The sequence below is a fragment of the Nanorana parkeri genome, unplaced genomic scaffold, assembly GCF_000935625.1.
Source record: "Nanorana parkeri isolate BGI_ZX_2015 unplaced genomic scaffold, ASM93562v1 scaffold17, whole genome shotgun sequence".
Classification (NCBI taxonomy): domain Eukaryota; kingdom Metazoa; phylum Chordata; class Amphibia; order Anura; family Dicroglossidae; genus Nanorana; species Nanorana parkeri.
In genome coordinates this window covers 3,976,152-3,987,561 of record NW_017306285.1, presented here as the reverse complement: position 1 = coordinate 3,987,561, position 11,410 = coordinate 3,976,152, and the positions used below count along the sequence as shown (strand labels likewise).

Below are 11,410 nucleotides of genomic sequence, written 5' to 3'. Positions count from 1 at the left end.
AAGTGAAAGGGGAGTTTGAGGTGGCTGGGGGGGGGGGGGGGGCAATAATATGATTTTATGCGAACAACAAAAAAAGTTTTCAAAGGACTCCCTGCAAATGGGTTCACTTTTATCCCTCCCGTACCACTGGTCTTTGCTGTCTTCAAGCACTATCCTGGCTGAAAAATCTCCATCATCAGACACTTCCAGGAGCATCAAATGCCAGGTCCCACAGCGGTTCCATCCGCCAGCCCTTACAACACAGCAAACCGCGGTTCACCGCGGGTGACTAAGGCATCTGACATTCCTGGAAGTGTTAGAAGCTGAAGGTTCTTCAGCCAGCATGGTGCTTGAAGACGGCAAAGATCAGTGGCACGGCAGGTGTAGCTATTAACCCTTTTCTGTGCAGGAAGTGCTTTTTTGATTTTTTTTAACTAGCAAGTTTAAAGTGAACCTGTTGCTCTTGGCCTGCATGGGCAAAGCACATACGTTTGCTTGAAATATTTGTCATTTAAAGCTGAACCTCGGGAACAAAAACTTTTATTTAAATATATTCTTTAATAACTGTGAAGGATATAAATCCACTGTGTGTGCAGCAAATGCCTTTGAAAATCTAGGTATTGTCTTGCAAAACATGCAGTGATATCATTGCTGTGCTGTACATAGCTTGTGCAGAGAGCAGAGCTGTGGGATGGAGCCAGGAGGCCCCACCCATAATGGATACAAGGGGCGATTTACAAAACCGGTCACCCTGCACAAGGAGAGAGCAGCAGTGACGTCCTTATTACAGGAGGGGGCGGAGACAAGACCAGTCACCCTGCACAAGGAGAGAGAGCAGCAGTGACTGGTCTTTATTACAGGAGGGGGCGGGGACAAGAGCAGTCACGCTGCATAAGGATGGAGAGCAGTGGTGGCTGGTCTTTCTTACAGGAGGGGGCGGAGACGAGACCAGTCACCTGCACAAGTAGGGAGAGCAACCGTGACCGGTTTTTATTATGGGGGGGAGAGGAGGGCAGAGACAAGACCAGTCTCTCTGCACGAGGAGTAAGCAAAATAGGCCGGTCTTTATTACAGGAGGGGGTGGAGACAAGACCAATCACCCTGCACAAGGAGAGAGAACAGCAGTCACCGGTCTTTATTACAGGAGGGGGTAGAGACAGGACCAGTTCAGGCTCACCAAGATTAGAGGAAGAGTACACATGACTTTTGTATTTATTCATCTTTGCTTATCCCAGAGTTCAGCTTTAAAACTCAATGAAGACCCAGCCCTTCCAGTGCTACCAGTTACAAAATGATTATTTGCTGCAATATACTTGTGTCACCGCTGTATATGAGAGCGCTACAATTGTTTTCTCCTCTCAATATCTGTAATTTTGGAGCCATTTATTTATTTTTCTCTCTGCAGCCCCGGGGGTCAACCGACAGCAATGGAGAGAACGGTAGCCAGAGCTTACACTCACCGGACAAGTCACAGGATTCCGCTCCATTCTAGGCCTTCCTCCTCACACCCCCAACCCCCCCCCCTTACTTTTGTTTCCCATTCCTTGTCTTGTAACAACTCCCATCATCATCTCACAGCCTTGCTGGGCTGCCAAAAAAAAGACGACACTAATTCCCCTCCCTTCCTCCCAAGTTTTTGACATCCCATGAAATTTGAACATTCCCTCCTAAGACTTCCCCCTTTTTTCGAAAATGGATGCTACCGGTCGAGACACACCGCACCATGCCATTGTCCTGCCTCTTTAGCCCTCTGTGAAAGGGGGAGGGAATTCCTGCTGATGATGGTGGCTCTTGATTGCGTTACTGGGAATTGAAGGAATGAAGGAGGCAGCAAAGGAGGAGTAGGGTGCTGTCCCCGCAAGTGGTTGTATTTTAGGCACAGGGGACCCTGCCTGGATCAGAAAGTATAATTATGTTCACAGCCGTTGGGGGCACCCTTTCATTTATTTTGGGTAGTGAGTGTGTGGCCGCAACCTCTAGTTGGTGCTCTTTCAATTGGCTGCAGCCTCTAGGGGCGGAGCTCTTTCATTTATTCTGCGTAGAGAGTGGCCAGAGCCACTAGGGGGAGCTCTTTCATTTATTCTAGGTAGTGAGTGTGTGGCCGCAGCCTCTAGGTGGCGCTCTTTCATTTATTTTGGGTAGTGAGTGTGTGGCCGCAACCTCTAGGTGGTGCTCTTTCAATTGGCCGCAGCCTCTTGGGGGGGAGCGCTTTCATTTATTCTGCGTAGAGAGTGGCCACAGCCTCTATGGGGAGCTCTTTCATTTATTCTGGGTAGTTGGTGTGTGGCTGTATCTATTTTGTAGCAAGGGTAGGCAACTTTGGCACTCCAGCTGTGGTGATACTACATCATGCCCTGGCCATGGTCTCTGGGGAACCACGATTCCCTGGCCAAGCTTGTTGAAGAGCCATGAGTGCCCTGGCCATGGTCTCTGGGGAGCTACAGATGCCCTGGCCACGGTCTCTGGGGGGCCAAGGTGGTTGAAGAGCCATGAGTGCCCTGGCCATGGTCTCTGGGGAGCTCCAAATGCCCTAGCCAAGGTTGTTGAAGAGCCATGAGTGCCATGGTCTCTGGGGAGCTACAGATGCCCTGGCCATGGTCTTTTGGGGAACCACAAATGCCCTGGCCATGGTCTTTTGGGGAACCACAAATGCCCTGGCCATGGTCTCTGGGGAACCACGAATGCCCTGGCCATGGTCTCTGGGGAACCACGAATGCCCTGGCCATGGTCTCTGGGGAACCACGAATGCCCTGGCCATGGTCTCTGGGGAACCACGTATGCCCTGGCCATGGTCTCTGGAGAGCCAAGAATGGACCCGTTTCTGGTTCAGTCACTGCAGTTAATGACCAGATTCCACATAGCTCCCAATTCTTTCTACCCGCCTCGGTGTCTGTATCGGACTCCTTTTTTGTCGGGGGGGGGGTTCAGAGTTTACGCTACTTTCTGCACTTCGCTCTCAAGCACATAGAGAATGTCTCGCGTCCTCGCAGGAAACTTTAGAATGCGAAATATACACAACCTGCTTACGGAAAAACAAAGGCCTCTCACCTCTCTCTGTCTCCGAGCAGAACAATGCAAAGAATGAAATATATAAGACGTATATAGAATTATATCATGCCAACCTTGTCTGTGGCTCATGTTAAATTATGCCTTCGCTTGTGAGCTGTGCGCGCCATTCCCGTCACTTCACGGTCACGGTTTCTTTTTTTTTTATTACATAGATTGGGACTTGTCTGAAAAGTGTGGAAGCCATTTTGTGGGGTAAAAGCGTTCCTTGACAATTGACTAGGGTGCCATGGGGTACACAGGGGGTCCGTTCTATTTAGAGCAGTAGAGGGTGCTTAGTGCGGCCAAGTAGACTTCTTTTTGGGAGGGGGCCTGACTGCACTTCCTCCAAACCTGATTGGTTGCTTTGGATTGCTGCCCTCGGTGGCTCGTTGCATATGATCATTCAGGATGGCGCTACCTGGGCATTTCACATCTCCAGCTACCAAGAGATTGAACTGTTTTCTTGTAGTCACCTCATTAGGCTAGAGCTGGAGTTGGCAACCTCGGCACGCCAGCTGTGGTGACACTACAAATTCCGTCATGCCTGTGGCTGACTGAGTCCTGCAATGCCTCATGGGATTTGTAGTTCCACAACAGCTAGAGGGCCCAAGTTTGGATACCCCCGGCCTCTAGGAAACAGGGTTAGGCAACCTCAGCACTCCAGCTGTGGTGACACTACAAATTTCCATCATGCCTGTGGCTGACGGAGTCCTGCACTGCCTCATGGGACTTTTAGTTCCACAACAGCTTGAGGGCCAGAGTTTGGCTACACCCGGCCTCTAGGAGACAGGGTTAGGCAACCTCGGCAATCCAGCTCTTGTGCAACTACAAGTCCCATGAGGTATTACAAGACTCAGACAGCACCAAGTATGACTCCCAGAGTCAGAAGCATGATGGGAGTTGTAGTTAAAGCACAGCTGGAGTGCCGAGGTTGAGCTAGAGCTACCCTGGAAGGTCAATCCTGCTAATTGCTCGCTAAACAGATGGCGGAGGTAAGGCGTAAGCTACACCGTTAGTATGCAGTAGGCTCTGGTAGCCATCAATCACACATGGCTGGAGCATTGCTCAGTTGTCTGATATTGATCCGCTGCTGCATGCCACGTGTGTAGTTTGCGCCATAGGAAGCCATTTGTTCCTAGCGACTTAGCAGCCCGACTGAGCTATGTCAAATCTTCCATGCATCTCTAACCAAATAAGATGGCCGTTGGAAGTGGATAAATCTCTCAGATGAAAATTGCACGTGTAGTTTAGCCCTTACCATCATAAACATTTGGTCAGTTGACGTTGTGTGGACACCAAAGATGGCGAGGAACCACAAGCACTCCAGGAGTTGTTCACCAAAAGGCCCGCAGGTCACCCATCGCCCGTAGCAGACAAGTGGATACTCTTACTCCACCAAATGGCCGGGTCCGCGGCGTTGACAGGTGCACTTTAGGGAAGATTGAGCACCATCTACTAGATTGGAGGCACTGCTGCTATATAGTGATAATTGGGAGGACTGGGTCAGTCGGGGTGGACTGGTTCGATCTGCTAGAGATAAAAAAAAAAAAAGCCTGAGAGCGTTGCATCTGTCCGCATAAAGTGGGTTTGTCGCCTGCATTATTTGTAATTAGTTGTAGCCGTGCTGTTTTCAATCTATCACTGTGACACATATAACCAAAGCATTCAAACTGTCCTGCCATCTGCAAGTTCCTGTTGTGTCCATTAGGGGGCCTACCTCTTTCTGTCGTCCCACTGCAGCATAGAGGGCACGGTGGAGGTTGGTAAGAAATGTGGATTTCCAGGTCCTGCATGCAAGAGTGAAGGCTGCTGGGCTTGCAGCCCTATATACTGACCCCCACTGTAAGAGGGCAGGACCCAGGGCTTTTTTTTTTTTTTTTTCTTGCTCTCACCCTATGTTACCGTTGGATGCAGAGCTATGTCAATAAAGCATTTAATAGTAAGTTTGTTGTTTGTGGTCTTTTCGGGGGGGGGGAATTGTCATTCATATGTGTGATATGCATACAAGATACTGTTTAAAAGCAATGGGATGCGTTTATAACCAATTTGCAGAGCCATTCGTCCTGCGCAACTGCATGTGCATTCGATCTGTGAATATTATTATTTTCTTTCCAGGTCAAATGTAATATCAGGAAAATACCACATCATGGCCACTAGATGGAGCTGATGGGCATAGAAAATGGATACTTGGTCACACCTTTGATCTAACGATTGTTACATTGTATTTACACAGCAAGCAATTGGCAGTATTTGTGGGGGGAGAGGAGCAGGGCCTAGGATAGGGGTAGCCAAACTGTGGATCCCCAGCTGTGGGGAAACTGCAAAATGCCATCATGCCGCTAGGGCAGTGGTGGGGAACCTTGGCACTCCAGCTGTTTTGGAACTACAAGTCCCATGAGGCATTGCAAGGCTCTGACAGCCACAGACATAACTCCCAGAGGCAGATGCATGTTGGGATTTGTAGTTTTGGAACAGCTGGAGTGCCAAGGTTCGCCACCACTGCTCTAGGGAGTCATGCCTCCGTCAGAGACTTGCAATGGCTCATGGAGCTACCTGGGCATGTTACATCTCCAACTACCAAGAGATTGAACTGTTTTCTTGTAGTCATTTCATTAGGCCAGAGCTGGGCTAGGCAACCTTAGCGCTCCATCTGTGGTGGCGCTACAAATTTCCATCATGCCTGTGGCTGACAGTCTTGCAATGCCTCATGGGACTTGTAGTTTCCCAACAGCTGGAGGGCCGAAGTTTTGGATACCCCTGGCCTAGGAGATATGATCTAAGACACGGGTAGGCAACCTCAGCCCTCCAGCTGTTGTGGAATTAGAAGTCATTGCAAGATTCTGACAGCCACGGGTATGACTTCCAGAGGCAGGGATATTATGGGATTTGTAGTTTGACCACAACTTGAGTGCAAAGGTTGGCTATCTCCTCACTGCAGGGGTCAAATGCCGGTTAAGTCTAGGGCACGGGTAGCCAAACTGCGGCCCTCCAGCTGTGGGGAAACTACGAAAGCTATCATGTATCTGCCTCATTAGGCCATGCCTGTTGCTGTCAGAGACTTGCAATGCCTAATGGGACTTGTAGTTTCATCACAGCTGGAGAGCTGCAGTTTGGCTGCCCCTGGTCTAGGGGTTGATGAATCAGTTGTAATGTCTGATAGGTTGCTGCTCTCTTCAGTTTACGGACGGGTCCTTGCCATCCTCATGTACAATACAGGACTATTGGTCCAGCATAGTATGTGATGATGTTAGCATGTGACCCCTGGACGAGAGTGCCTAAGGCTGGGTTCACACCATTTTGATGCGTTCCAGACCAGACAAAATAGGACAAGCAGTATTTTTCTGGTCTGGAAGGGAACAGAGGCCAGAAATCGCATAGGGATACATTAGGATGCATTTTGGGGTCCGGAAACGGTCTGGTCTGGAGATGATCCTCAACTGGTGTGAATGGGCCCTTAGAGAAGAGGCTTCTGGGGACCTGCCAGAGCAAGGGATGCACCAAGTATTCAAACTTGTTCCTCAACTCCTAGATTTGCGTTTACCCATTGCAGTTCCTCGGCCTCCACTGCAAGGGTAAATGTTCCCCCCCTTGTGCTAAGAGTGGGGTTGCAATGAGACCCATGACAGTAACGTGAGCTGCCACTGCCAAGATGCCCCTTTAAAAACAAACCAGCAACAACAACAACCTCCATCTTGATATCCAGATGGGTATGACAAATGGTGTGCCGGGGTAAGTAAAGCCGAGCACGTTTCTCAGCTGTGATGAAGAGGGGACTGCCCTTACTGCGGAGTGATTTTTCTCTCACTTCCTGTTTTGTGCAGAACAGGAAGTGAAGGGAAATCGCCCCATAGAAATATTTCATTGAAGCATTTCTTGTTGCAGCTTCAGTTGTGCAGCACAGCAATTGTAAGGAGTACTATGAGGTGAGAGTTTTTCCCCATAGTTCTCCTCAGGGTCACGGGAGGACACAAACTAGCGTCCTCCCGTCACCCAAAGCTCTGTTTACCGCGAGCTACAGCTTGTGGTATACTGAGAGCGCCGCAGCCGGAACGTATCCTCACAATTATGTCTGGATCCGCCCAGCTGCCTGATTGACAGCGGGCTCTGCCTATCTAGAAGCAGAGCTAGCTGTGCCCTCCCCCGTCCGTTCCGCCAGTCAGCACTGGAGGATGGGAGGGGAGTCCCCGCAGGGAGCTGTGAGTGACAGTCACCGCTCTCTGCAGGGAGATCGAGAAGTGAGCGAACGCCGGTATGTGTTCACTCACTTCCCGATCTACTGAGCAGACCTGTGAGGGTGCCCACAAACCTTACGATAATCATGGGAAATCCCGCGATCGTACGATTATCATAAGGTGTGTGGAAGCCGTGCGACCTCTACTACTGTACGGTCGCACGACTTTAAACTTACGGACATGTTCGAAAACCCGCCGTGCGTCGTACGATGTCCGGCGGGTTTGTGGCATGTCCGTACGATAACAGCCTTACGCTCCGCACACTGAGCGTTCGGCATTGCGGTCATCGGAAGCCCGCCCCACAGGGGGCGTGGCTTGCGATCATCGCAAGTACGATCTGCCTATGCAAGATGGGCAGATCGTACGTTTTTTTTAAGTACCTTACAACCATCGCAAGACAAAAGTCTTGCGATGGTTGTAAGGTGTGTGCCCAGCCTGACAGTCTCATTGTCACGCGTCGGCTCGAACTATGAGGGTGAGTGATTTTCACTCGTCTCATAGTTCTGCAAGTCTTCCCTCCCGCGTACTCATCCATTCCACCCCCCCAGCTCTGTTTCCTGGAGTTCCGCTGTAATGGCGTCCATAGTACGGCCACGTGTAGCCGCACGCTGCAAAGTTGGCAGCTGGGAGCGGCGGTTGACTTAAACCTGTAAGACTTGTTCGCTCCATCTGCTGATTGACATTGTACACGCTGACCTTATCCCGTGCTGCAGAAGTAACAATGGACCTTTAGAAATGTCATGCGCAATGTGTGGAATAGAACCGCCTCTCGTACTGCGCTGCCTTGTTATCCAGACCTAATGAATATGTAGAAGCCGCAAAGTGTACGCAAGCAACGTGATTGGCTCAGATACACGACTCAAATATTTGCTGAATCGGCCCAAATTCAAGCACGTGGGTGGCCCCGTCGGCACCACCCGGGTCAGCTTGAATGACAGAAGGTGTATGGCTTTCTTAAGCCTTGCAGATGCATACAATCCCCACCATGAGGTGGGCAGCCCAGGCATGGGCATGTAACCATTAAAAGACTTTACGTACTTCCTGTTATAGAGTGACAACGCTTTGTCCCTCTCTCACGATTGAATCCCTGTGTTGTCACCCAGTCACAAGTGGCTGTTTCAACACTCTTGACACAGGCATAGTTTCTGAAGGATTCCCAATGCACTTCTTGAATTTCAAACTGGATCTGATGCAGCAATATAACGGAAAATTGTATACTTACCTATCGGTAATTTTCCTTTCCTGACGCCAATACATGGCAGCATACAATGGGGGCGGAGCCATACCCATTGTATGCTGCCATGTATTGGAGTCAGGAAAACGGAAAATTGTATACTTACCTAGCGGTAATTTTCCTTTCCTGACGCCAATACATGGCAGCATACAATGGGGGCGGAGCCATACCCATTGTATGCTGCCATGTATTGGAGTCAGGAAAACGGAAAATTGTATACTTACCTAGCGGTAATTTTCCTTTCCTGACGCCAATACATGGCAGCATACAATGGGTATGGCTCCGCCCCCATTGTATGCTGCCATGTATTGGCGTCAGGAAAAATGTTTGTCAAAGGATGGCGGCGTTTATTATGGAAACGATGCTTCCAGATACAGGAAGTGTATTGTGTAAGATCATTTGATACCCCTTAAGGGCCTGTTCACACCAGGGCCGTGCGTTAAGGGCATGGTTCTGTGCATTTAACACGCACTGCCACGCAACACATCTACCTTGCGCTGACGGTGCAGGAGGCGCATTGCATTGCCATTCATCTGAATGACATCTCAAACGCACATCATGCCTGCAATGCGATCGACCATGCCACAACGCCTGATACCGCCATTCCATGCATTTCAGCGAGGTTGGAAAAACTACCACGTCATTGTTTTTTCAGTCGCAAACCACGTACTGCGCATTGTGGCGCGGCAGATTGCACTGCGGGTCGGAGGTGCATTTGGTGTTCCATTCAAATGAACGGCAATGCAACACAGCTCTCACGCCGTTAACGCACACTAGGTACATTGGGGTCCACAGTACCGACAGCGGACAGTAAGTAGGGATCACAGTTCCGTGCGCTAATGCATGGCCCTGGTGTGAACGGGCCCCAACGTTGCAGCAAACATTTTGGTAAGCATGCAATCTTTGGGACAATTAGGTGATTTCAAAGGGCTGCCTTAATGCAGAGCACCTTAATGCCTGACATAATGCATGTTAAGGCACCAAAGTAATGTATATGGGCACTAAAGCAGGGGTAGCCAAACACCAGCTGTGGTGAAACTACAAATCCCATGATGCATCTCTCTCCGGGAGTCATGTCTGTGGCTGTGAGAATCTTGCAATGCCTTATGGGATTTGTAGTTCCACCACAGCTGGAGGGCCAGAGTTTGGCTACCCCTGCACTAAAGGAAACCTTTACTGCGAGGGTAGGCAGCTTCAGCACTCCTGCTGTTGTGGAACTGCAAGTCCCATGAGGCATTGCCAGACTGCCAGCCAAAAGCATGAGTCACAGAGGCATAATTGGGCTCTGTAGTTTCACCGCACCTGGAGTGCCCAAGGTTGCCTACCCCTGATTTACTGAGATCAATGCAAATTCTTACCATTGCTGTTCACCAGCTGCATGTTCTTCAAAGGCCAGCAGGGGGCAGTTTCCTAGAGAAGCTCATTGCGAAACAGAGCTCAGCAACTTCCCTGGTGGTCTAGTGGTTAGGATTCGGCGCTCTCACCGCCGCGGCCCGGGTTCGATTCCCGGTCAGGGAAAGAGATTTTTTTTTCTTAAAATCATAAATTTGCTGCGAATACTAAATAAAAGAATATAAGTACATTCAGCTTTTAACGAATGCATTTATTTAATCGTGGACTTGGATTACAACCCACTGATCCACAAGTCACTCAGTAAACATAATCACACCTTTTCAGTAAATATTCACATTATTAAATGTTATGCACAGAAGACGCATCATCAGCCTATTCAATGTATTGCACAGAAGACGCATCATCAGCCTATTCAATGTATTGCACAGAAGACGCATCATCAGCCTATTCAATGTATTGCACAGAAGACGCATCATCGGTCATTGGGGACTTCCGTACCGGACACATATCGGAATTCCCATGTAGCAGAAGGCGGCACTTTGTAAATATTAGGAGACCTGCACAGCCCATCATTAACCATATGTAGAATATATTTTACCATTGACATCAACTGTACAAAGAATACACCATGTAACACAATATAGAGAAGAAGGCATAGCCGTTTCCTAACCCCAAGAGCTTACAGTCTAACCTGCCGATATAAAGTCGCAGGGCTGGAGGTTATCTTCAACGCTGTTGTCAATGACTTTCCTTTTTCTATAAATAACATGAATGATGAAATGTCATATTTATATTAGGCCCCATTCACACTGCGTGATTCGCAAATTTGTCGCGCGATTCGCACATTTGCATTTTGCGCGATATCGCGCAAATGCTTGCACCAAAAAGCATTGAATCGCGGCAAAATCCGATCCAAAAAGGGTCCTGCTGTAGCGACACACGACCCGCGACAGCAGGACCCTTTGCCCCATTGCCAAGCATTGGAGCGCGATATCGCGCAGTAAATAGCTGTGATATCGCGGGAATTACCGCGCAATAAATCGCTCAATGTGAACGGGGCCTTATACAAAATGATTGATGACAGTTCTAGAATACATGAGAAAGCCGTGACTGTCTTCTGTGTATCTCGGAGGATGTTAGTAGATCCCGGGCCGCATCCCAAGGCTCAGTATTGGCTTATGTCACTTGGGGGAAGCGGAATGAGGGCCAGAAACTTCATTTTAGATATCAAAGACTTTGCTACGAGTATCACCACGATGACGTGTGGGATGATGTGTTTATTCATCACCAAAAGCTTTCACCTTATGACCTATACTTACCCCAATCACCGCCTAAGCCTTCCCCCTCCATCCCCTATACTTACCCCAATCACCCCCTAATCCTTCCCCATCCATCCCCTATACTTACCCCAATCACCCCCTAATCCTTCCCCCTCCATCCCCTATACACACCCCAATCACCTCCTAAGCCTTACCCCTCCATCCCCTATACTTACCCCAATTACCCCCTAAGCCTTCCCCCTCCATCCCCTATACTTACCCCAATCACCCCCTAAGCCTTCCCC

At 49.3% G+C, this 11,410-nt stretch overlaps 1 protein-coding gene and 1 non-coding gene across 9 annotated transcripts in view; both read left to right on the top strand.

Moving 5' to 3' along the window:
• Nucleotides 1-1,582, top strand: part of TPD52L2 (tumor protein D52 like 2) — a 25,029-nt gene extending 23,447 nt beyond the window's left edge. For all 8 annotated transcript variants that reach the window (XM_018559748.1, XM_018559740.1, XM_018559722.1 and 5 more), the window contains one exon: nt 1,385-1,582. In XM_018559748.1, the coding sequence (XP_018415250.1) occupies nt 1,385-1,471 (87 nt within the window). In that variant the 3' untranslated portion in view covers nt 1,472-1,582. The remainder of the gene's footprint in view (nt 1-1,384) is intronic.
• An 8,357-nt stretch (nt 1,583-9,939) lies between these two features.
• On the top strand, nt 9,940-10,011 carry TRNAE-CUC. The gene has a single exon. It is a non-coding gene; the product is annotated as a tRNA-Glu (tRNA).
• The last annotated feature ends 1,399 nt before the right edge of the window (nt 10,012-11,410 follow it).